General features: G+C 42.6%; 1 protein-coding gene across 1 annotated transcript in view; it reads left to right on the forward strand.

Annotated features, from left to right (window-relative positions):
- The first annotated feature begins 2,667 nt into the window (after window positions 1-2,667).
- Window positions 2,668-26,726, forward strand: part of LOC123759606 (uncharacterized) — a 53,697-nt gene continuing 29,638 nt past the window's right edge. Inside the window, exon 1 of the mRNA XM_045744732.2 lies at window positions 2,668-3,642. Coding sequence (XP_045600688.1) covers window positions 3,007-3,642 — 636 coding nt within the window. The 5' untranslated portion in view covers window positions 2,668-3,006. The remainder of the gene's footprint in view (window positions 3,643-26,726) is intronic.

Genomic DNA, 26,726 nt, shown 5'->3' on the forward strand with positions numbered 1-26,726 from the left:
TACAGAACTAGTATTTACCCAGTTTTTTCAGTCCAGGTGAATGAAATGTACTGGAGTTCGCTGAGAGGCTTGGATGACCTGACTTGACCTCATCAATTAAGTGACCCTTCCCTTGTCACACCCTGAGACTACCCTCTGACTTGTCTTTCTCTCTCCTAGGCTGCAGAATAATGAACTTTCATGATGACTTGTATAAGCTACCTCGGCGGCTTATTGAGTAGGCGTCAATGCAATGTCGGCTATTGTAACACTGTTGAACTGCCCGTCCCATTGGTTATTCGGGAATGCCCATCAAGACAGCCGTGTGTCCCGAGACTTACACTCAGGGGAATCCACTCTGGTTACTTCACTACATTGCACTCTTAAGACAGACGTGGAACTCCATTTTTTCAAAAATATAATATATAATAAAATAATATGTATGTATTATGTACGTACGTACGTGTACTCATTTTATTTATTACATATAATTTTTTTACAGTTTATATATTTATATATAATATATATTAGATGACTTGATAATGGTCCAGAACGGACCGAAACGTCGTCGTTTCTACATAATAACAGAGTATTATTAATTTGTTTTATGATCGAATTGCTCTAACTTTGATCAAGAAATTAATTTCCTTGTGTTTTTTTTTTCAAATAATGGTAATCCTGCGCATATGGTATATACTTTTATTAGGAATTTCTTAAATAAGAAGTTACACCCTTCTTGTACGATTACTACAGTAGAAAGGGATATTAAATATATCAAATTACCCTTTTACGACACTTAGTTTTTCAGTAAGACGTCGATTGAGAAACCTTTACAGCACTCTTATCTTCAAGTAGACTTTAGATTTATTTTTGTCAATACCATAGGCTCCTATTTTAAATTTAAAAATAAAGTGCCTAACTTCCTGCGCTTTAGTATCGTATATATGTATCCAGCGTATATGTGGATATATGTGTATCCATGTATCCAGCTGTAATCCTGGATACATTGGCAGTTCCATTCGGAACTTTAGGATTAGGATACTTGAGCACCGGGGAGTATCAGTTAGGACTGAAATTACCATTATCCAAACAAGCATCCTCGGAGATTAGAAATCATTGTCATGAATTGAATCATTCTCTGCTGGAATCCGATTTTAAAATTCTAGACACTTGTATGACTGGCCAGTCGGATTTGAGAATAATGGAATCCTTATATATCAGGGAGCTGCGGCCTCTGCTAAATAACAAGCTTTCGGCTGCTCAATTGTACACTGTATAATGCACAATAGGCCTCGTATTTTTATTTATAGTTCATGCTGGAAATTTTTAAATTTTTACATTTTTGCTTTAGTTTACCATGATTTGTCTCTTATTACTTATTTCAAGTGTTGATATTGTATATTGTTATAGTTGTTTAATTAAGACGTACAATACATTTTTAGTGTTTAGTTTTGTTTGATATTTATGTTTTTATAAGTTTTTTTCTAGTATTTTACAATTGTTTTCTATTATGCTTGTGTTTTTATATACATTTTTTGTAAGTGTGTAGTCATTGTTATAAGTGTTGTATTAGTTTTGATTATCCACGTGTTAAGTATTAAGATCCACTTCGTTTCATCACTTTACGTAAGTTTAACAGCGGTGTTTATATTAGTTATTTTCTATTTTAATTAGCTTTAATTATCCACGTGCTAATTAATGTATTGCACACTTAATTATGTATTTCGATTTCCGGTCGGGGCAGAAATGGTTTGAGCGCGTACCCTACCACCTTAATGCCCCTGTTCACCTAGCAGTAAATAGGTACCCCCAGGCGTTAGTCAACTATTATAGTATTGCGTCCTGGGAAGGGTCAGGAGGAGGACGTTGCTGTAAGCCTTACCATGAATATATGTACACGTTAGGCTGGCTACCTTTCATCACAATGAATATTATAATTAATTTAAATTATTATATATAATTAGGTATATATTATATATTATATAATAATAAATTTGTGACTAGGAGAGGGATGGGTTTATGGTAAAGGAAATATATGAAATGCGACGTTCCGGTCCTGAGGGTGGCGGCGTGTGGCGGCCATGACGTCATGGAGGAGGCGGGGCCCCTCTCTTGATGGGGGGGGGGGTGTTGGTGAGGGGTCGCTGGTTGGGGGGTGGTAGTGAGGGGCAGACTGGTGGGGGTGTTGGTGAGGGGCTTGCTGGTGGGGGGGGGGGGAAGACAGTGAGGAGGGGCTGGCTGGTTGGGGTGGTAGTGAGGGGTTCTCTGGTTGGGGGGTGTTGGTGAGGGGTTCTCTGGTTCGGGGGTGGTAGTGAGGGGCAGACTGGTGGGAGTGTTGGTGAGGGGCTTGCTGGTGGGGGGGGGGAGACAGTGAGGAGGGGCTGGCTGGTTGGGGTGGTAGTGAGGGGTTCTCTGGTTGGGGGGTGTTGGTGAGGGGCTCTCTGGTTCGGGGGTGGTAATGAGGGGCAGACAGTGAGGAAGGGCTGGTGAGGGGGAGAGACAGAGAGGAGGGGGTGGTAGTGAGGGGCTGGCTGGTGGGGGGGGACAGAGAGGAGGGGCTGGCTGGTGGAGGGTGGGGGGGGGGGTGACAGAGGAGGGGCTGGCTGGTGGGGGGTGGTAGTGAGGGGCTGGCTGGTGGGGGGGGAGACAGAGGAGGGGCTGGCTGGTGGGGGTACAGAGCGAGGTGCGGCCGGCTGATCATCACTCTTGTTTACCAGTATAGCCCAAGCGCACAGCTGTGTGGGGTCCGTCGGTTCAGCAGCAGGCGCTCTCTGTGGACAAGTAATCCTCGTGGTTTGGTGCCTGGTCCTTCGAGTGACTTGAATCTGTTCACTGTGCTGCTGTCTGCCCTGTGTTCCATCTGGTGGTGACTCTGTCACGGCTTGTTAACTCTTCACACACCAAACTTTCCCCATGTATGAAAATGACAGCAAGTGGCCCTCATTCCACAAAAAGCGAAAAACTTGACCAATAACCCCATTGTGTGTCATATATATTTAGTGTAAAATCTCCCAGTTTTGGGTCAAGATGCAGTCCATTATCATCCCCGGAAGCTGCCCACCAGCCAGTGAGTGTGATGCCTGCTGGCCGTGCCCACCTCATCTGCCTTATACCCTGATGCTGCAGCATCAGCATCAGGAGGCAGCATCACCTACCAGCAGCCCCTGCTGTCTCCCCTACACCCTGATGCTGCCCCCACAGGCAGCATCACCTACCAGCCCTCCCTGCTGGCCGCCCACCGTCTGGCCGACCCAAGACACGCGCTACTGGAGAAATTGTAATTTGGAAGGCAGCTTGAGCAGCAGGAGGCGTGGGAGGGTGAGCTGCAGCAGCACCAGCAGCAGCAGCAGCTACGAAGATATCTATAGTGATGATATCGATGACAACAATAATAATAACAGCATCATCGAACTGGAGCAGTTGCAGGGGAGCGGCAAGGGGTCCACAACCATCTGTGGACAAGACACCATCAACTTCATCAACACGGACGAAGACCCAAATAACAACATCAATGACACTGAAGAATACATCAGTAACAACAACAACATTGGTAGTGAGAGCACGAAGAGGACGAAGACCTCGGCCCCTCGGGCTCGGGTGGTGGACGATGACGGCTTCATCAGGAGAGCTGCGAGTGTGTGTGTCGACGAGACTGAGACCAAGGTAGGCAGCTACGTCTTCTGTCTGCCTTCTATAACGAACAAAATCCACAAGGACGGTGACGAGGGCTCGAACCTACGTCCGAGAGAATCCCAGGTTCGAACCTTCGTCACGGCCCTTGTGGATTTGTTCATTTGATGCATCACGCTATTGTGATTTGTGTGTTCCTTCTTTACTTCATCTACTCTCCGTTCCTTCTTTACTTCATCTACTCTCCGTTCCTTCTTTACTTTATCTACTCTCCGTTCCTTCTTTCTATACTTTATCTGCTCTTCTTTCCTTTGCCTAATTTTCTTCCATCATCTGTTACACCACTTTTTTCGAAACTATTTTTTGCATATGAAATTTGTTTCATATTTCGACTGAGATGGAATTAACACCCTTGTGATTGTGTTAAGTATTTTCCTGATGTGTGATTTCATTATAATGATTTTGTATAACAAGGTTGTTAATGTATTTAATAATATTACTGTTTAGTACTGCAAATGTTAATGATAGTCGGATATACTTCGCCAATTTATAATTAATACATAATTTATAATTGTGTATTACTGTAGCAGTATGCAAGAGGCATCAACATCCATGATCAACGTTAATTCAATGTTGATTTAACGCTGATTTAATTTAATTCAAGTTAATTTAACATCTAATCACTTTTATGTATTGCCCCCACTGGGATTATCCTTAGAAGGCTAACTTTGAGTACAGCGGGATTAAATAATTTTCTTAAACTGCAAGCCATTGCAAAATTTTACCCTGTCGACAAACCATTCAGAAAAATTACTGAATAGAACACAGACATACAATATTAATGACAATTTAAATGTTAAAAATAGACAGCTAAACAAAGTGAAAGAAGGGACTATATTTTTTGTTGCTAGCTTCACCAGAGGTATAGGTTATGATTAAAGACTGGAAGACAAAGGAGTTAATAGAGTCGTGTTTACAAAATATAATATTTTGGGGTATTGGCAGGGCAGACACTTGGAAGTACCCAAATGAGCCAGAGACATTTTTTAAAATGATTTTTTTCATTGTAACAGTAGTGAAGAAATTAAATGCGTTAATAAAGTGAAGGCAGACTCCATACGCTTTAAGAAATGTATGATGTATGTTTGCAATAAAATCCTAGTAACGTGATATATCTATAAGAAAATCTTTGGATATGACACTCCAATAAGCTCAGAAACCTGTGCATCTGTTGACTGTAAGTTGAGAAGCAGGATCAGAAACTCAAAATCCAGCAGGCACGATTAGGTAAGTACTCACAGGGCGCTGGTGGCTGATTAGACAGCACACTGGATACATAGTCCTGTGGTCCAGGGTTCGATTCCCGGCGCCGGCGGAAACAGATGGGCAGTTTCTTTCACCTGATCCCCCTGTTACCTAGCAGTAAATAGGTACCTGGGAGTTCGACAGCTGTTACTGGCTGCTTCCTGGGTGTGTGTGAGTACTCACTATTCCCATGCTCGCCTCTACCTATTCCTACACCCATTGAATCCTGCCCATCCCATTCTTGCCCCATCCACTACTACACCTACCCAATTATTATAATTATTGAGTGTTGCTAATTTGCTTTGTCATTGTTTACAAACTCTGAGAATAGGAGAAGCATTATGGCCTAAGTTTTTACATTTACACAACAATTAAGTATCGGCAGGGAAATATAGGTATATATAAATATATATATATATAATATATATATATATATATATATATATATATATATATATATATATATATATATATATATATATATATATTATTATTATACATAATATATATATTATTATACATATATATAAATACATATAAATATATATAATATATAAATACACTTTCGGGTATTAGGCTGTATTTGGTCAAAATATTGGTATCGGTACACGTATAGTTGGTGTAGTTTTGGCTCAAGTTTGCCCTTCACACCGCACGGTACATTAAATATTTGAGAGTGTAAAAATCCATTAATCAACACGTCCTCCTAATAGCACGGCGCATTTTGGCGTATACTTTACCTAAGGTCACAAACTGTCCTACAAACCCGGTTTTCGTTCGTGGGTCCTTTGGTAGGTTAGGATAAGGCACTTTAATACGACAGTTTCATGACGTTGTGAATGCTTGCAAGAACGGGCTGCATTAATTAAGATCATGCATGGAATAATTTTAAGAGTTCGTTGAATTTATTAATGGATTTACAGCCATTAATTACTATTTTAGCCGTATTTTTTTAAAATACTTGATTGCACTTTTTCTTGTTAATTTCCAATCGTAATTTTATTGCCATGCACATAAGTGACTGATGTTGTTGTTAAGGACTCGCTACATGGAACAAAAAGTTCCAAGCAGCACGGGCTATGGCGAGCCCGTAGAAGTGACTGATGAAAATTATCCCAAAGCTTAATCTTTTATCTGATGGATGAAGGTAAATAGTTACTCGCAGCAGTCGGTTCTGTATTTTATAATTTACTCGTTTGCACAGCTATTAAAATAATATGGTTTCCCATTGTGGTGGTCAGGGAAAGAGTTGGACACAGCGAGGCTGCTCCATGCCAGGAGTGGCAAATATTTATTGAGTGCCCAAATTGTCTTATAACATTTTGTTGCGTCCCCTTGGAGAACAAAATGCTTGAAAACATTCTTAAAAAAGTCTGTTCAGACGACCTTCTGAATTGTTATACATGCATCTGTAGAAATTATTAATAATTAACAAAAGTAAAATTAAAGAATTAGTTTAGTTCATTTATTATGCGCCCCATACCCATCTTGTGGGCGGTAGTGGAAAGGGTTACATTGCAACTACAATGGACATGTTTTAAGGAAAAAAAGGGAGGACTCCTGTTGTTTACTTGTATCAATGCTTTACTACTAACAAAAGTTTAGGAGAGAGATTGAGATAAATGAAAGCTTGTTGAAAATATTATTAATATCAACTTTAAAAATACAACTGAAAAACACATTATTTTTATATAATATTGCTATTGCACCCCATAAACAGCATAATAAATATGAACGTGAAATGATAAATTTTGATTCAAATTATAAAGTATAATTAAATCATGGAAAAGAAAATATGTTGCAATCAGTGCAACTTTCTGCTGCACCGACTATGACATATTCTATATCAGATTTGTATTTGGGTTGTTTTGAAAGCCATGTATGCAGTACTAAGAGTTTTATCAGCAAGTCTATTGATATAATTAGACTGGACAAAGTTCATTACTGAAAATATTGCTGACTCGCTTGAACAAGTCGATAAAAACACTAATCTAGCCAATGCGAGATATTTCAGGCAGTCAATAAGTCCAGGAATAGGATGCCAGTTTCAGAATCTCATTTTCAGACAAACTTTCTGCGTTGATCTAGTCACTAGCCCCCCCTCTTTCAACATTTTCTAATTTAGTTCTTCATGCTACAAATGTTTTACCACAAATTGATCTGCTTTTTCAATCATTTGCCTCTAAAAATTACCCAGATTAATCCGTCGCAACATTTCCAAAATTAGTTTGTCTAATATTATACCATACATACTTAATTTGTTTAACTTCTCGAAATGATTTAAATTTAATAAATCGCAAAGAAAATTGTTCATTGGATCTATACATGATGTTAAAAAATTTAATTTCAAAACTCAAAATGTCTGTTTTCTCATGAATTTCTACTGGTATTTTTAATACTGGTATAAAATTTAATACAGTACTGGTATTTTCAACATCACCTTTAAATAACAAAAATTATTTTGATTTCAAACTATATAAAGTTATCTACGTCAATCTACAACTCCAACGTCAGATAATTCTTGACAGAAAACTATTAATTCGTTTAAATCCGACGAATTTTCATCAAAATACTCGACAAATCATTTTAGGATAACCTCTTCTAAACCAACGAACATTGTTATTTATAGTAGTAGTGTAGGACTGAAAACTATAGATTAGTCACATTAACATCACACACAATTCAAGTTTTTGAAAATAAAGTGATTAGGAGTCAGATCTCCAGTTTTATGAAGAACAATGATCTTCACAACCCAATTTAACATAACTTTAGAGTAGGAAGATCCTGTCCCGCAATCGCTTAACCACTGTAACAAAATCAAGGGCGCAATAAAATGAAAACAAAATGCTGATATGGTATACTCGGACTTTGAAAGGGCACTTGATAAATGTGACCATGGAGTGATAACCCATAAATTAGATCAATAGGAATAACAGGGCAATGGCTATTCAGGTTCCTGTCAAGAATGTTGCAAAGAGTAACACAATCGATTCACAGGGAAAACTCTGTACCCCAAGGCAAAGTCCTTGCACCACTGCATTTTTTTCACTCATATATAAGATAGGAGACAAAAATGCAAGTCACATTTCCGTGTCATCCTTTGCAGACGATATAAATATCAGCATGAATATTAGTACTGTAAAGTTAGTATAAGTATATATGAATAAAGTATTACAATTTAAATTATGTCCGAATGACAATTTTTTAATAAACAATAAATAATAAATAGGTAGTCCATGGGCCTGTATAACACTTAAACGTAATTCATCAGGGCTCTCTTGGTTCACATTACAGTAGTGTATTTTGATTTAGATAACGTCATTGTCTTGAGTAATTTATTGGACCAGCTACGAATAATCCTTACTCATACGTATTTAGAATCAAACGGCAAGTTCTGAATACTCTTTATTCTCATATCCGAGGCTATGGGTCCTTATTAATGTATCACAGGTGCAATATATGTGGTTTATATGCTACTACATAGTGGCTATAGAGACAGGTTTGCGTATCGTCACTCTTACAAACCTCACTTTTGACGACAGAATGGAAAAAGACACACAGCAGTAACCTTTGTATCTGGTAACACGTGTAGGGAGGCCCTGGTCAAGTTGAAGCTTCAGTTGGAGTAACTGATCTCTGTATTAAATAAATATCGTTCCTGTCAGCCACGTTCATGGGGCACGACCCTCTTTATCCCATTCCAGGAAGAGTGGGGAGGCTGTACATCCCTATTATCCCTTTTCGCTCCACTCTGGGTATACCCAGGAAGAGCCCGCTCTGCAAGGGTATACAACGGTGTACTATTCTAACCTTTTCAGACAATGTAAATTATGTAATAATACTTTTTTCCAAGCTATCCGCTTTTTTCGCGGAGATAAATTCAGCTTGGCGTTATTTTTTTATCGACTAAACTTGATAATTCATGATATTGTTTCTTGACATCAATGAATGAGTCCTTATAGGCTGTTTCCTGGAATGTTGCGTCACATAGGCCTGGCAGACTCAAGGACAGCCACTGGCTTGTATACACAAGGAAACTTGTGATATATATGTATGTATATAATACAGCGTATGCAGCCCGAGTACTGCGTTCTGGCTACTAGGTACAACATATATTTATGTATATGTATACGGTGAAAAGCTTCTGTTTGGGTTTGTACAGAACAGCGCAGTGGAGGGATATATTCGATGAGAATCCACAAGGTCTTCTCTGAATACTCTTTATTTTCTTCTTCGAGGCTATGAGTCCCTACAATTGCACCAGAGGTGGTAGTACCCCTTATATTATATGCATTATATATATGTTATATGTTATATATATATATATATATATATTATATATATATATATATATATATATATATATAATATAAAATGCATGCGCTGTTCTGTACAAGTAACCAAACAGAAGATTTTTACCGTTAACAATGTTGATATCGTCATCAGTGTTGACAGTGTATAGTTTGAACACTTAACACTGGAAAAAGTTGAAATTTATGGGTATGTATGCAATTGTGCATTGACTTTTGCATCACCCGTGCGTGTTTGGCGAAAAAAATACCTAGTTTCCCACAATTTATGGGGTGAAGTTGCACTTGGCCCGTAGCTGGAGGGATAGATGCATGATTTGCACTAAGCTGTGGTCAATTTCGAATGCATTTTCAGCGCAACCTTATATCTGAAGTTAACTTCTCATGGTAAATCGATCTGTAGGCTAATATCAAATGAAGGTGAAGAACTGTTACGTAAAACTAAGCCCTGCAGGGGGCGAAACTGTTGTCTAGACAAGGGTGGGGGGCTGGTCTGTCTTCCAACAGTGTCCGGGAAGCGGAAGGGGGACTGAAGGTAATGACCCCGAACGCTTGCATCAAGCAAATTCATCACAGAAATCTTTCGTTGTGGTTCTCCATGTTAAACGTTTATGGATGGTGTAATACAACGTCTGTCAGAGATTAGTATTCTGCCGAGTTGATTTTGTGTTATTTGACGCAGTTTGCAGGGGGTTGAAAAATCCAGTTTGAAGTTAACTAGTCACGTGTGTTTACAAATGGAATCCATGACCTATGTTAATACATTAGATTTTGAATATCTAAACACCGTAAGAGAGCCTCTATAAATGGGTTCTATTTGTTACTATAGGGCGAATAATTTAACCTGCCGTGGTGGGCATTGTAAATCAAATCATTTAAATCACGAATGAGTTTATTATATTGTATAAAAGTGATATAAGGGTTCCAGAAGACTGAATACCCTGCCACTTCCACGTGTTAGTCTTATACCTTCCTCCTCACATGCAAGTAACTTCATGTGTTGGCTATAAACTTGAGAAAATTATTAATGTCAAGAGGGAACTTGATAACTTGAACGAAAATTTCACTTTAAATCGTTCATATCAACAGTGTGGACTTCCATAAACATGGGTAGTTAATTTTGTTCATTTATTATGCACCCCATACTTGTGGACGATAGTGAAAAGGGTTACAGAGGCACATAATGGGCTCAGGGACTGAACCCCACAATTCATTTGGCTGAGAAAGTTACAGTCTTGATGAGCTAGTTACACAGTGGGTAGAACTGAGTTTAATCGGTGGTAGTGGGAGGGTGTATGTGTGGTACCAGCATCACAGGCAACTCGCCCCTATGTTACCAACTACCATCTTCAAGGACGCTCCTTTTTTATAATATATGCGGGTGTCGGATACTCATTAACAATACATGAGGGAGGGGGGGGGGGTGTTGCTTGACAAGGGTTAGATGAACAATGGGCTGAAGACAGTAAACCAAGTGAATATATCCAGAGGCTAGAGAGCAAAGGTATCATTGTGGGACCGTGAGAGAGAGAGCCGGTGCAACCGTGGGTAAGGCATGACGAGTTCAGTGGACATGGCATGCGCTCACGTGGACCCCAGCGGCCGTCCATGTGGCCGCTGGACCAGACCCATGCTGGGACCACGTGCTTCTTCCCAACTCTCCGGCAGCCAATCCCATCACGTCCAGCCAATGACGAACCGCAGGATGTGGGTCAGCAACTAGCTTCGACATCTCTGATTGGGTTAAAATTTTATTGGGAAGCTGCCATTGGTTGAGAGAGCTTATGCTCGATGTAAGTCTAGAACAGATTGGCTGACTCCTTTTATTTCGTGGAATTGGTTGACATGTACAAAAAGCGGCCTGAGGGTGATGGAACGTGGACCACCTTTATTGATAAGTGTGAGATTTATGCAATTTAATTATTACGATTCAGCATAACTTCCCACTACCCTGTGACAAGAGTTGAGCGTCTGGCAGCGGTGTCGTGCAGAGTGTTATCAGCCACGCCTTGAGAATAACTTTTGACTGAAATGATGTCATGGCTGTCAAAGAGTCTACGGGCTGGTTTACATGTGTGTGAGTTAAGAAGGTGGGAGAGAGTAGGCACAGTGGCTGGGGTGTGGTGGCTGGCTGGCAGTACGACATCACCCCCCCAAGGTCAGCTCACAGCTTCTCCACCTTAGGTACATTCTTTAGCAGCAAATCACTCTGTACTTCGCTGCCTGGACACGAGAACACAATTGACTTTTCATCCCGTTCTCGAGTCAGGAGCATGACCATTGGGGTGGTAGGTAGGCTATTTCAGACCAAGAATCTGATAGAAATTTTTATGACCTTTCTCTAGTTCTGTGTTAACCTGTCATACAAAATTGAAAGTACGTATAGTGACTTAATATAGAAGTACAACATACAGACGGTTACACGTAAAAAACAGTCCACGTTTTTGTAATATTAATTTCCTCGTGAGTCAGAGAAAGAAAGCAACAATCAAACCTCACTTTTTCAAGGCCTACTACAGTACATATATGTACTAAATCACTTGTATGGCCTTTTAGTATTCCAATGGCACGAAACGAGAAGTTTGTGTGGGGTGCAACAGTGTATATTTTATACATTCTATACATGACAACAATAGGTTGTCTCATTGCAACCTCTATGTTGCAGATGTAATAAGTCTTAATAAAGCACTTAATATTAATAAATAGAGCTGCCAGAAAGTAATAATAATGCTCTCGTTAAATGTCAAGGTAAAATCAAATAATGAAATACCAAATGTTAATCAAATAAATGCAATATGTAATTCATAAGAATGAAGGAAGCTGCCTCTCATGGGTCTGTTGGCCCACGAGAGGCACCTCCTTTGGCCCACTGAGAGGTAGCTGTTCGCCCACGAGAGGCACCTCCTATTGGCCCACGAGAGGCACCTATTTATAAATTAAGAAATCACAATAGCATGATATATCTACAAAAATTACGGTAACAGGAACGAGCGTGAAGCGCCCACCTCGGACGCCTGTGGTCCAGTGGGTTAAGGCGCGCTTCTGGGGTGACCCCGTGACGCTGCTTCGATCCCCCGGCCCGTATCCATGATTTTCGCTCCTATTTACATCCAACAAAACGTATTTAAATTTATATCTAACCCTCTAACCACCCCTGGCTGCTGCACCTCACCCCCGACCCCTGGTATTGACCACCCCTGACTGCTGCACCTCACCCCGACCCCTGGTGTTAACCACCCCTGGCTGCTGCACCTCACCCCCGACCCCTGGTGTTAACCACCCCTGGCTGCTGCACCTCACCCCCGACCCCTGGTATTGACCACCCCTGACTGCTGCACCTCACCCCGACCCCTGGTGTTAACCACCCCTGGCTACTGCACCTCACCCCCGACCCCTGGGTGCGTAGCGTTCTCCTGGAGTGCATCTGGTCCGACTAAATTTACCTCTCGCTGCTCCAAACGATACAGTTAACCCAACGGTTATAGTCATGAACTGCACTGATAACTACAGTCAAGTTGTTTTCAATTATTACATTTATTTGCTCATAATACAATAGCAAGTGTAACGACAAGAACCCATCGAGAGTGTTGTCCTGTAAGAACAGAATAGTAGGGGAAGTAAAGCTTCGAAGCCGCCTGCGTCGTTGTGGGTGACTCAAGGACGGGTTGTTCTGTCACACTCACTTACCTGTTTAGGAAACATGGTGGGAGAGGTAGGGAGCGTGTCTCATGTACCCGCAGCCTGACCAAAACGGACGAAAAGCTAAACACGAAATGTGCTTTTGGGTATGGAACCTTCTTGAAGCTGTAATGTCCTTTCGACCACATTACAAATTTTCGTTCGGTTTTGCATTTTTGTTCTCAGTGTTTAGCATTGGTAAGTTGTGGGTGTTGGCGTCTCTATGTAGGTCTGCCACAGGTCTCTTGCCCTTCCCTCCCTCACTCACTCATTGTGGAGCCGAGCGGACAGCACCCTGTACTTGTGATCCTGGGTTCGATCCCAGGCGCCGGCGAGAAACAATGGGCAGAGTTTCTTTCACCCTATGCCCCTGTTACCTAGCAGTAAAATAGGTACCTGGGTGTTAGTCAGCTGTCACGAACTGCTTCCTGGGGGTGGAGGCCTGGTCGAGGACCGGGCCGCGGGGACACTAAAAGCCCCGAAATCATCTCTAGATAACCTCTAGATAACCTTCACTCACTCATCCAACTACAGTACTCATGCCATGAAAGGCAAGCGAGGCAACCCTCTAGCCATTAAGGCCATCATCCGGTCACTTTCACAGTCTCTGACGTCTCTGATAACACTAAATATCTGCTTTAAGGCGTTTATGTCGTGGACAGAGGCAACCCCCCAAAACCTAAATATACTTAGCTATTGATTCCGTGATTCATCTCCCTCTGACGCAAGTAGGAGCTTCTGTATCTTTTCCTCCCTCCCTCTCAGGTCTACGGAGAGTGGTGGGGATTATGTAGATTATCTTAAATCCTCCTCCCCCTCACCTCTCCCATTGGCCGTTAAATTTACAGCGCTGTGATATGCGCACTCTTCCCTACGACCTACCCGAGGAAATTTGTTGGTAAAGCGTGCTTTAACTGGGTTACCGATCACGCTAACTGGAGCGAACCCAGTCGCTCTAACTGGAGCAAACCAGGCACTAACTGGAGCGAACCCAGTCACTAACTGGAGCGAACCCAGTCACTAACTGGAGCGAACCCAGTCACTAACTGGAGCGAACCAGTCACTAACTGGAACGAACCAGTTACCCTAACTGGACAGAACCGGTCGCAGCCGCCACCACCTACCGTTGACGGCACGTTCTAATCCTAGAACACTTCTTGCCATCGGGTTTTCCTTCTTTTCCGTAATTTTCGCAATATATATATATATGAGATAAATTAAGAAGTGAACATCAGACCGACATGTCTGATATTTAACTGGGTGATAAAGCACCCAGTTAAAAAGTTGTGGCTGGCATGAATACGTTGCTATATGTGTGTTGGCATACCTTGGGTCCCTGTTTTTTTCTGACGGAAAGCCTCTTGTTCCAGCTTCACCACATATGTCGACGACTTCGTGTGTGTGTGTGTGTGTATATATATATATATATATATATATATATATATATATATATATATATATATATATATATATATATATATATATAATATATATATATATATATATAGTATAATTATATGATACTGATATTTAAATTATAAATTAGGTCAGACGGTACTAAGAAATAATCTGCCTATTTAGGTCAGGTGAGGTTGCTGCCTGTTGTTGATTCCGGTAATCAATATCCCCGCGGCCCGGTCGCTGACCAGACCTCCTGAATAGTGATCTCTTCAACCAGGTTGTTAGACGTCGCTGCTCGCAATCTGACGTACGAGTCACAGCCCTGGTTGATCAGGTATCCTTTGGAGGTGTTTGTCATTAAACACCGTGAGAGGTCAACTAGTTATACTAGTAGTTTCCCCCTCTGCGCTATCCCTCTAAACACTATTTCTATTTCACAATACCTATTTCACCTTTTCAAATAGAGCTATTTTGCACTTCCTGCCATGCCTCCTGGCTTTCCATGTTCACATTTGGAACCAATTCCTTTAATATTTTCCAAGTTTTGTTTCAAACATACAAATGAAAATCATTAGTGTTGAATGTATCTGTCAATGCATTAGAAAAAAATGGTGGAATAATTGCAAGTTTGAGGGAACACACTTGGCCTGCCAGAGCCAGACAGATGGCGGCAGGGTACTAGGAGCCCGCGCGCCACAAGGCCGAGTCAACAGCCCCACAACACCCTTCTCACACAACATTATCACTAGCATAGCAGCTCCTTCCCTCTCCCGGTCATCAACCTCACCCTGCCGTTTCTGCATCTCGTCCCTCTGCCTTTTGTTCCGCACCTTGTCTCGCCTATCCATTACCACCCTCTTGACGACGCCTCCCATCCCTTTTCATTCCCCCAACCCCCCAACCTTTCCCACCTGCCTTCCTTCCTGTTGGCAGGTATGGTATCTTCCCCCACTTTGAGCACCTTCCCATCTCCTTCCCTTCCTCCCTCACCCCTTGTCCCGTATCTTCATAACTTCTCCAACACCTTGTCAAAACCTTTGGACATAAGGAGCTCTAGTTGGGAGTAGTGTGTAAAGTGTCTGTAGTCCACAAGGTTCAATAAATCACCGAATAGTATGTTTAACGGATCTCTAAGCCTATCCATGGGGGACATTAGAAAACGTACATATGCTGGTTAGCATTGTAAATGTGTGGCCACGTCTGTGGTAGAAAAATAATAATAATAACAATAATGAAACAAAAGCAGGGAGAGGGGGGGAAGGTGGCTTTTAGAGTCACGACTATTTATATTGCTGAGGCAAGATATTGTCGTCCTGTAACACCCACTGGGAATCTTAATCTCTAAACTGTTGAGAAAGATTAGTTTCGTAACTTCTTGGCTGCTGATAAGTCAAACGACATTTAGTATTCTCGACGGCAGAATTGCAATATTGTACTTGGAATGCAAGTACAGTTTTGTATTCACCTATTTGTGTTCATCTATTCGTGCTTGCGGGGGTTGAGCTCTGCTTTTTCGGCCCGCCTCTCAACTGTTACTAACTACTATTTTTTTTTTACTCCACACACACCCCAGGAAGCAGCCCGTAGCAGCTGTCTAACTCCCAGGTACCTATTTACTGCTAGGTAACATGGGCATCAGGGTTAAGGAAACTGCCCATCTGTCTCCGCCGGGTGTGGGGATCGAACCCTGGTCCCTAGGTCCACGAGTCTAGAGCGCTGAGCCTATGCCACCCATTGTACTTGCCTATGAATGTTCAAAATTGTTTCTTAGCTTGGACACACTTAAAGGCGCTTTAACTATTTCTGGGCGAGTAAAATGCTAGGCTAGTTCTGTACTGATTAAAATACAGTGGAAGGTGTCATTGGGAACAGACATTTTGTTGAAGTACAATTTTGTTCCAAGTTCGATGTAAAATTTCTCAGTGATGTCTATAAACCCCTTTTGTACTGAGAACAATGTGGAGACGTTGCAAAAGAATGTAAACAATTAGAATGTTGCACAATGAATACATTAACTGGAGCAGTGGTTTAAGAAACTAATTCACAATTGGAGGTGTTAAAGGTTAATTGGAGTCGATCGACTTGAGAATGGTCCAGGACGGTCCGAAACGTCGTCGTCCCTTCACTTTCTAGTGTGTGGTCTGGTCAACAGGTTAATGGGAGGTTTAACATTATTTACCCGTATCATATATTTTTTTCCTGGCGTCCTCTTAACAGAACGTCCCATTTGGACGTATACTCTACCTAAGGCCAAAAATCGCCGTACTAGAAAATGGTAGCGGCTCGCGAAAATTGACCTATAATTGAGCTACAATTACCGGGTTGATAGATGTTAATCATCTTGTTTGAGGAGCTGTTCACTTGAGACAGTTAAACAAGTCCCAGCTGTGTCTGGGTACAAGTGACAGGATGAACAACCCAGCGGGTTTTCTTCCTATTGGGGAGTGTTGTACATGCTGCTATGGCGGTGTGTCCACTCACAGGATGAGTGGCGCTGCCCAATACTGTCACTGGCGGTGTGTCCACTCACAGGGTAAGTGGCGCTGCCCAATAAACTCGCCTCTCGGGGCAAAATTAAAAAAAAATACAGTTGCTTGCTTTGGCCAGTCTTTCCCTTTGTATACAGTGGCTAACCCTCTCTCAGCTAGTAGCCTATCCTCTCCCCTCTCTTAGCAATACTGTCCCGTTTTTTGTTTTGCGTCCTCTGGTACGTTAGGATAAGGGCACTTTAGTACGACAGTTTCTTGACGTTGGGAAATTTTATTAGGAAGGGCTGAGGGTTGAGAGCCACACCCTGTTGGGCACTTCACTACCAAAAGTAAGTGTGAAGTGTCTGCTGTAGTACTATTACTATATCGCTATACTGTAGTTATTGGTAGTAGAGTGCTGAATACCTCACACCATTCAACTCTAAAGTTATTTATAAAAATTATAAAATCGTCGTATATTAGGATTTTTGTTTTTGTAATCATCATGTGTGTGTGTGTGTGCTACCCACCACAATGCACGTGTGTCTGGGCGTGCCTAATACACGAATAGCGGCAATGATAGATAAAGGAATGCCTATGTAAGGTTTCCCTGCGTCACACCTGATACTTTAACATTTAAGAACCCGCTTTAGCTCTTCCCGCAGTTATAAGTCTGGGCACTCCCGGAACGCAAGAAATGTCAAGTGTAGCCTGAGAGACGAGGCCAGGCAGTGTTTCATTAACTACAGTGGTGGGGGGTAGAAATAGCCTAAGCTACTCTATCCCTTTGAGATGTATTTCTTTCTTGTCTCAATAAACATACTTGAACTTGAACTACAGTGGTGCAGATTCAGTAACTACTGTGTGGATTTGTTCATTTACAGTGGTGCAGGTTTCCTCACAATTGTCACTCCTATTGTAAGCCCGATTTTTGTTTGTACAAGTGTTAGAGAAATATTGCCTAAATCAGACTAGGCTTATGGGAAAAAATGCTCTTTCCCTCTCTTGAATGCCACAGACTGCCGTTTCCAGCCTTGAGTCGTCTTGAGTCATCTTTGTTGTCTTTGGAGGACGTCCTTTGAGTGACAGTGAGGGCAGGTATGTCGCTGATCAGGTGAACGTAAAACGTACCCAATCGTCTCTGTCCAGCTCGGGAATCGAACCTGCGAGCCTTGATCGTGTGCCGAGAATGTAGGCCATTGCGCTACAGGAGACTTTCGTGTAGTTTAGAAGCTGGTACCTGATCGGAAAATATAAACAGCGGCCCCAGAGGTACACTTAATTAAACGCGAATCTGTCCATCCAATCAAAGTAATTATCAAAAGAAGGCGCCAAGCCGGGGAGACTGTGTAGCACCATCAAAGTTGCTTATTGTTCAAAAGACAACAGGTATATAGATAGCATTAAGGATGCCAAAAGCTTAGCTGGAAATAGCACCACTTGTGAGGGCCGAACGATAGCAGATTCTCCTCTCCAGGATGGTGTTCCCTTCAACGTATATGCGGACAGCATCAAGAACCTACCGGGAGGAGAACAATCAACTTTGGCAGTGGATGGAGGGCACCTTTAAGGAGCTCCCAGCGTGACAACACTACCCCCCCCCCCCGGCCCTCTGATAGCCTAGAAAATGGTAACCTCATTGCAGGATATGCTAGAAGGGCATGTTTCTCTACTCACCCACAGTAGAAAGTGGGAAACCAGGAACCAAATCTTCCGTGTATGGTATTAAGGAGGATTTGGGGTGAGGAGGAGAAAGAGATAGTGATGGTGGTGGAGAGAGAGATGATGGTGATGATGAGGGAGAAGGGGGGAGAGGAGCGACCTTGAGCCCCATATAGCAGGGGGTATGTGTCTATCTTCACCACGTGTTCACTTACAGCCCCGCTCTTGTGCCAGGTAAGTCCACTACGGGGCTCACCATAGCCCGTGCTACTTGGAACTTTTTGTTCCAAGTAGCGAATCTTAAACAACAACAACAACGTCTATCTCCTTGAGGTTGTTCCGGGTATCACAACCCCCCTTGCCCCCCCCCCCCCGGATCGGACTTTGACCAAATATATTAGATACCCACTGATAATTTTTTTCCTTTCATGGATATATTGACCAACAGACGCTTTATCAGCAGTCTCGCATTCGCATTTTTGTTTATATGCAGCCTAATTATTTGTATTAAATCGTACTTTGAAAAACATGTATGTTTTTCATGTAATGATTATCGTTGGTGTCAGTTATGGATGGGAGCGAGTACGTGCAGTGGTCCACGCTCGCAACACTGGTTAAAGTATTGCGTGTAGCGAATTAAAAACACCATTAACGGCCCTTTCTCTACTTGAGACTGATAAGATAATTCTACTCAACTTTCTTACAAGACGGATACCTTCATTTATCACTCCCTGCAACTTCCATGTTAATTAATCTAATCAAATCTTTAGTACCACTCAAATTACTGCGTAGCCTAAACCAATCGATCTGTTTTTAAAATCATTCATGCTTAATTGGCAACATCATAGGACCTATCTGGTCCACTCCACATTACATCGGAACATTCCGGTGAATATATGGACTTCCGCACGTTACATAGTAATATGTGGCCCTGTTGGAATTTGGGCGCCTCCACAGCTCATTGTAACTATACACACAGAAATCACAATAGGGTGATGCATCAAATGAACAAATCCACAAGGGCCGCGATGAGGGTTCGAACTTACACCCAGGATGATCCCAGACGCTGCCTTATGTAGACTAGAGCAAGTCGTGGCCTAGTCGACTAAGGCAGCGTCTGGGATCATCCCGGACATAGGTTCGAACCCTCATCACGACCCTTGGGGATTTGTTCATTTGATATATCACGCTATTGTGATTTCTGTGTGCATTGGGTGGTATTTTGTAAGTGTTACTGCGAAAGCTCAATCAAAACGGTTTTTTTCCGGGATTTTAATGCAGTTATATTCCAAGATTAATGTGCAGACGAGGAGTCGCAAAAAGTGGCAGAAATATGTTGACCAAACCATACACTAGAAAGTAAAGGGACGACGACGTTTCGGTCCATCCTGGACCGAAACGTCGTCGTCCCTTCACTTTCTAGAGTGTGGTTTGGTCAACAAGATTGATGTGATGCTCCCCTGACGTGTTGGTTGGATGGAATTGGCACATTTGCTAATAACTAGTTTTCAAATATTAAGTTTGTATTTGCATAGGTTGATGCAGAGATGGGTTGGAAAACTATCTGCAAGAGCTTTTATATGTGTGTAAAACTCATTTTCAGTAAGACATGTCTATCTGCATTGTAAAAAATTCAACAATTGGCAACAAAAATAATTTCAGAACCAAGTCGACTCTCATACTAAGAACGGGCTAACAACACTGCAAACTAGGCATAACAAGAATCTCATCGAAACTTAAAATACTGAACAATTTGGAGAATGTTGGTTCAGACAACTTCGAGAGGTCAGATGCAGCACAAACAAGGATCATCGGTTTCAAGCTCAACAAGCGACTAATGTAGAACTGAAAATAGGAGATGCCTTTCACCCACTGGGCTATAAACTCATGGAACCGCCTACCCGCCGAAGCCGTAAATGCCAAAATTGTAAAATCCTGCTTGAAAAAAAAAAACATCAGGACCAATGGGGGAGTGACCTTTGACAAGCCGTCGGCTTCCTGTCCTCGTCAAGGCCACTAGAGTGCTACAGGTAAATTCAGATAAATATATACTTATCAGAAGGCTTATCATATTCAATAGTAGCAGCTAGCAAATGGCATGGCCAAATTTACATTAAGATAAACAAGAACGTACATTCTTTAATTAAATAATAAATTGAATAAATTGTAATATAATAAATTGATGAGTACTTTGGCAATATTGGTTGGAGAGGAAGGGCGAATGGGGAGGGGTGGGAAGGAAGAGGGAGAGAGAGGAAGAGGGAGAGAGAAAGAGAGAGGGAGGAAGATAGAGGGAGGAAGATAGAGGGAGGAAGATAGAGGGAGGAAGATAGAGGGAGAGAGAGAGAGAGAGAGAGAGAGAGAGAGAGAGAGAGAGAGAGAGAGAGAGAGAGAGAGAGAGAGAGAGAGAGAGAGAGAGAGAGTTGGCATGTATTGGTGACAAGGCTGTACAGCTTCAGACAGCAAGCATCCCCCCCTTTCCACATTTCTGAACCGCGAAGCTACTTCCCCCTCCCAGTTCACCAGGCGGAAGTCTGCCACCCTGCAGCCTAGTGACCACCTCGACCTTGGTGACTGGCCCCCTCCTGCGTTCCCTCTCCCGCTCCACCGGTGCTCAAGCCCCAGGATGGTGTCATCCCTCTCTCATCCTCCATGTTAGTCTTATACGCATATCTGTGTTCAGTTTGCTGGCTTTTGTTTCTGAAACACATCACCAGCATCATTTCGCGGAAGCTGCTGCGATCTTTGGTAACACTGCTTGTCAACACTTTGTGTCGAAAAGTCTTCACAGTCTCTTATATTTCTTTTTTTATCACCAGTTAATACGTTTCCCATGGAATATTTTTTGCCTTATTTTCCAGCGATGACGGTTCTTAGGTTCTGTTTCGTAATTAACTTAAGGGAAATCACGTTATTAAACTAATTCGTACTTGCTAAGCTTTGCCGTGCCGTACGACACTTTTTCCATTCCCAAAATAACTTGTATGTGTGTGTGTATTTACTATTTGTGCCTGCAGGATCGAGCTATTAGCTCTTGAACCACTCCTTTCTGCCCGATCTATTTGTTCCCTCTATTATGTCTACTGCATATATTGCAGTGTTTGGGAGAAAATACATGAGAGAGAGAGTACTCACTTTGTTTGTACTCACCTAGTTGTGCCTGCAGGGTTGGGCTAGGCTCTTAGCCCCACCTTCCGAACGTTCTTAGATGGCCACCCATTCCACCCCCCCTTCTCATGGAACCATCCCTTCCCCTCCCTTCCCATGGAACAACCTGCATATCCACCCCCACCCTCCCCCCTTCCCTTGGAACCACCAACATAGCCCCCTCCTCGCTTCCCGTGGAATCCAGTCTTTTCCTACACCAGTAGATGTCAAATATATCGATAGTTTCATTACTGCAGTTAAGTGTGAGGTGTAGGAGAGGCGTGGAAGGATGGGGGTGTGTAAGAGTAGGAAAAGGTGGGGAGTGGGGGGGGGGGGGGCCCCGTCACTTGGAAGGAGGGCCAAGTGACGGTAAATCCCACATCAACCATGGCAGTAAATCCCGCGCCAACCATGACGGTAAAATCCGCTCCTAACCTGATCTTATAAATTTGAATAAAACAAAACAAAAATTCTTGATGAGTACTACTGTGATTGACGTGAGGTGCTTAGAAAGTGGAGTGCATCAATGGCTGAAGGGGAGACTCACTTAAGTCTGCGACATGTCCCCCCCCCCACAGTCTCGCCCGGTGGACGCGTGTTCTCGGAAAAATATAATCTTAGGTAAGTTGTTAATTCAGGAAGGTACAGGTGACTTACGAAGTCACGCACATATTCATTCAGAAAGGTTTCTAAACATGTCATGAATGAAGTCATACTTGGGAAGTGACACATATAGATGGAGCCATACTGGCAGGTGACACACATATGGCTCGAGCCATACTGGGAGGTGACACACGTGGAGCCATACTGGGAGGTGACACATATAGATGGAGCCATACTGGCAGGTGACACACATAAGCCATACTGGGAGGTGCCACACACATGGCCAAAATGAGAACTGGGGATAACTGGGAAGATACTGAACTGGATACAAATTACTTGGAAGAACAGAAAACAATCACAGGCAGACAGGAAGTTTCGAGGTGATGAAATGTAACAAGTCCCACAAGGCTCTGTCCTGGGACCACTGTACTGTTCTTAACAATTACGTAGTGACCTACCCAAGGGAGTGAGTTCGTATATGTCAATGTTTGCAGATTATACAAAGCTGACGAAGACTGTAAATGTCGAAGAGGACTGTAGGAAATGAATAGAAGACCTTGAGAAACTCAAAGTAGACTAACAATTGGTTGCTAGAATTCAACCAACAGTAAATGAAGATGAGGGGGAAAGGGAGAAAGGAGACTCGACCCCCCGCCACAGAAAGGCAAGCACACCCACACACGCATGACTGGAGCTATACGAGGTGGTGAGGCAACAACATACATTGATCCTAGCGCCTACAATGGCGACTGCAGTAGTCTGGCATTATACCATATATCCTTCACCATAACAACGGAAGTGACTGCTCGTGTGGGGAAGGTGGTGGGTGGGACCATTGATAACACTCCAGTGATAAGATAACGCATGATGGGTTAGCTTTGGCATTTTCTGTTGAATTTTCCTCCGCGCGTTAAGGTGGTGATGGAGAGGGGAGTTACTGCTGCCGAACGGATGGTTGTGGCTTGTCCTTGAGGCAAGATTGCAGAGAAGCAGGAAGGGTGGAGGGGGTTGGGGTGCTGGCAGCAGCAACATCAATAGCAACAACACCTGAGTATCGACAATGCGTCCGGAGTCATGACGTGGCCACTCCCGTTATCGATATGCTGTAATAACCGCATTACTGTAGTAACGGGTACAGCACGGACTGGCAGAATGAGTAATAGCACTTAGAAATTTATAAGTTTGCGTATACATATATATACACACACACGCTTACACACATTTTGATCCTGAAGTCACGTATAAGTGAGTAGGGTAAAGCAGGAAAAGGCACGCGTACTCATTCACAATGGCAGGGTCCAGAGCTAGACCTCTTTTCCCGAACCCGTTTGGCACGTTCCTGCATGACGTACCGGGCCAGTTGGGTTATGGTGGTTGTGTTGACCTTCAGGCCGAAATAGACCCGCTGACCTGGCTTTAAAGCCGGCTGCGAGGCTACAACACTACTACAATATCCCTGATCAAACACACCTTCGACTCCTTCCCTCACACATCATAACCTGCTGTACTCACATTGTTGTATTCACCTAATTGTACCTGCAGAGGGATGGACTACAGCTCTTAGGCCCAACATGTCAACCCTTAAAAAAAAGGGTGTATAAGTTCATAACTTCTCTCTATTGATGCCTCCACTCTCTCTGCATCCCTTTGCTAATCCCGAGAGATACTTTCTTATCCTCTTTAACATTTATACTGCACAAACTCTCCTGCTTCTCTAGCTTGAGTATTAGTATATTGTTCGTGAGGTATCTTGGGTGTTCATCCTCACACTCACTGCCTGGTCTCATGTCCACACTCACACCTTTGGAAATAATACACAAACGAATGATATCATTTTGTATGAAAGGAATCACTCATCCAGTAAACTCGATCAACTCTTTTTCCAGTTTTTTTCAGGCACTCACTTTTCACTGGCCACTCCTACTTTTCCAGAAATATTAACGCAATTGTTAGGAAATACAAGTTATGAATGAGTGATTTGTTTAATGAGGTCGCGGGTCTCAAGATAGGATAATGCGCCTCGTCAGCAGGAAGACCCTCAGTTAGATATTTGGAATGATTAAGGATCTAATGTCAAAGAGAGAGAGAGAGAGAGAATAGATTGCTGACAGGCATTTTGAGTTCGATTGAATTTAGATCCATGTTAACTGTGTACTCACCTAGTTGTGTTTGCGGGGGTTGAGCTCTGGCTCTTTGGTCCCGCCTCTCAACCGTCAATCAACCGGTGTACAGATTCCTGAGCCTATCGGGCTCTGTCATATCTACACTTGAAACTGTGTATGGAGTCAGCCTCCACCACATCATGTGTGTGTGTGTGTGTGTGTGAAGTGATTTTGAGCCGGAATAGCCATTTGAAACTGTGTATGGAGTCTAATATGCTTATTAGCTGAGATAACATCACAAGGCGAAGGAATTATACCGTCTAAAAGCACAATCGCAGACGGTCTCACTGTCTCGTGTCGTCACAGGTGTATCATTACACTACTTATACTACTAGTAGTATGCACTACTTCCTGTAGTGTGCCTACCATTTCATTAAGTCATGCCTTAGGGAGTGTCTGTTGTGCTAGAACCTTTAGCTCAGTCGACAGGTCAGGCTCCAGCTTAAAAAGTCTCTAGAGGCTAATATACAGTCCTTTGCATATTTATTGTTCTGTGGCTAACGACAGTTGTTTTATGGAACCTGATTACCTGATCGTTCAGACTACTTCCTGCTGATGTGGTGATAATCCAAGCAGATCCTTAACTTTGTGTGCTATGTAATTCTTATTCTGTGTAATTTTCCCTACAAACTACATTATTTACTGCAGATGTAGCCTACAATAATAATAACCATGTTTTGTATATATTTTGTTTCTACATGCAAGAAATTTCAGCGTTTAAACCCAAAATGATCAAGTTTTATATACAATTGATTTGGGCGAAATGATGAGTTTCCCTCAGGCACAGTTTATACATAAACATGAGAGGCAGAAATCAAGTTCGTCTCTCACGGTAAATAATTTTTTTCGTTATTTTATCTTTGTTTACAGAAAACCAGTGAATTACAGAAAAGCTTTTGACGGTTTAATGATTCTTTGTAGGCCTACATGGGCTGTGTGGATACTGTTGCAGAAATATAGTGACAATAAGAGCAGCAAAAGCAGTAACAACAACAGCTTACCATAATGGTGATTACAATATTAATGCTAAACTATTTATAATTATAAAAAAAAAAATCACATATAATTTTTGCTTGACTTGTACCCTCGAATTTCCCCCACCCTCCCTTCCCCACGCCCCCTCCCTCTCACCCACAAGCCTTCCCATCGTGTCATCACATTTTATTTCCTATTTTTACACCTTCCTTTCACTTGCACCCCTTCACTACCCTTCCCCCAATATATCTCATTCCGCCTCTTACTCATTCTGGTTTCCCTCTCCACCTTGCGTTCTTTTTACCTATCCTCTCCCCATAACCTGTCATGTTCCCAATCTGGACTGACATGGCAGCAGGGAGGAGGGAATTGCAGTAGGGGTGGCTGGCAGAGGTTCAGAGAGGGGGGCCGGCATGGCAGAACAGGAGGGGGGGGGTGGCTGGCAGAGGTTCAGAGAGGGGGGCCGGCATGGCAGAACAGGAGGGGGGGGGTGGCTGGCAGAGGTTCAGAGAGGGGGGCCGGCATGGCAGAACAGGAGGGGGGGGGGTGGCTGGCAGAGGTTCAGAGAGGGGGGCCGGCATGGCAGAACAGGAGGGGGGGGGTGGCTGGCAGAGGTTCAGAGAAGGGGTTGGCTCAGTACTAGCAGGTGTTGAGGAAAAATACTGTAAAACCTCATCTAGTACGCGGATGAAACATTTATAGAGTTGGGATTCGAACAGATTGTCAGCGAAGCACTGTTCGAGAAATGTTCAATCATCAGTTATGTCAGGCCGTCCTCATCAACATAGACCAAATACTCGTTAATCCAGTCCTCAATCCGCTATGGTTTTCAATAGAGTAGGCAATTGTTCCAAGTGTGACAGCTTCTTGAAGAACAAAATCCTCATTACTTTCCTTGGTAACGGGTATGTATGATACTTGAATGACTGGGTACTGATAAAAGAGGGATATCAGTGAGAGATAACATGTAAAATGTATGTTCAGCTTGTGGAGATTGTAGGCATTACTGAACCAAGTATCATACAGGGAGTGAACTGGTATGTTGGCACCAGTCATTAGAGAATTAAGGGCACAGAATAATCTGCGTCTGAGCCGTGCTGGAGATGCAGAGGTCTCTCATGACTATTGCAAAAGGTCGTGTTGACTTGCATGATACAAGGCATGCTGATTAAATTTACATCATGTAAAATAGGCTAGCGTATTTACCACTGATACCAATAGGCTTACCAGGTTACCTGGTTGACCAGTAAGTGATTTCAGTGGCTTGAATCTTTCCTTTAATGTATGCTGTTGTCTGTTGAGACTTAGTCAGGTATTCGCGAAGACAGTGGATAAGGCGACTTAATACTGTGCAAATAAATTATTAAAACAATTTGATGGGATAACTTATATTGATTCACAAAAAT

Source organism: Procambarus clarkii, chromosome 8, assembly GCF_040958095.1.
Source record: "Procambarus clarkii isolate CNS0578487 chromosome 8, FALCON_Pclarkii_2.0, whole genome shotgun sequence".
Taxonomy (NCBI): domain Eukaryota; kingdom Metazoa; phylum Arthropoda; class Malacostraca; order Decapoda; family Cambaridae; genus Procambarus; species Procambarus clarkii.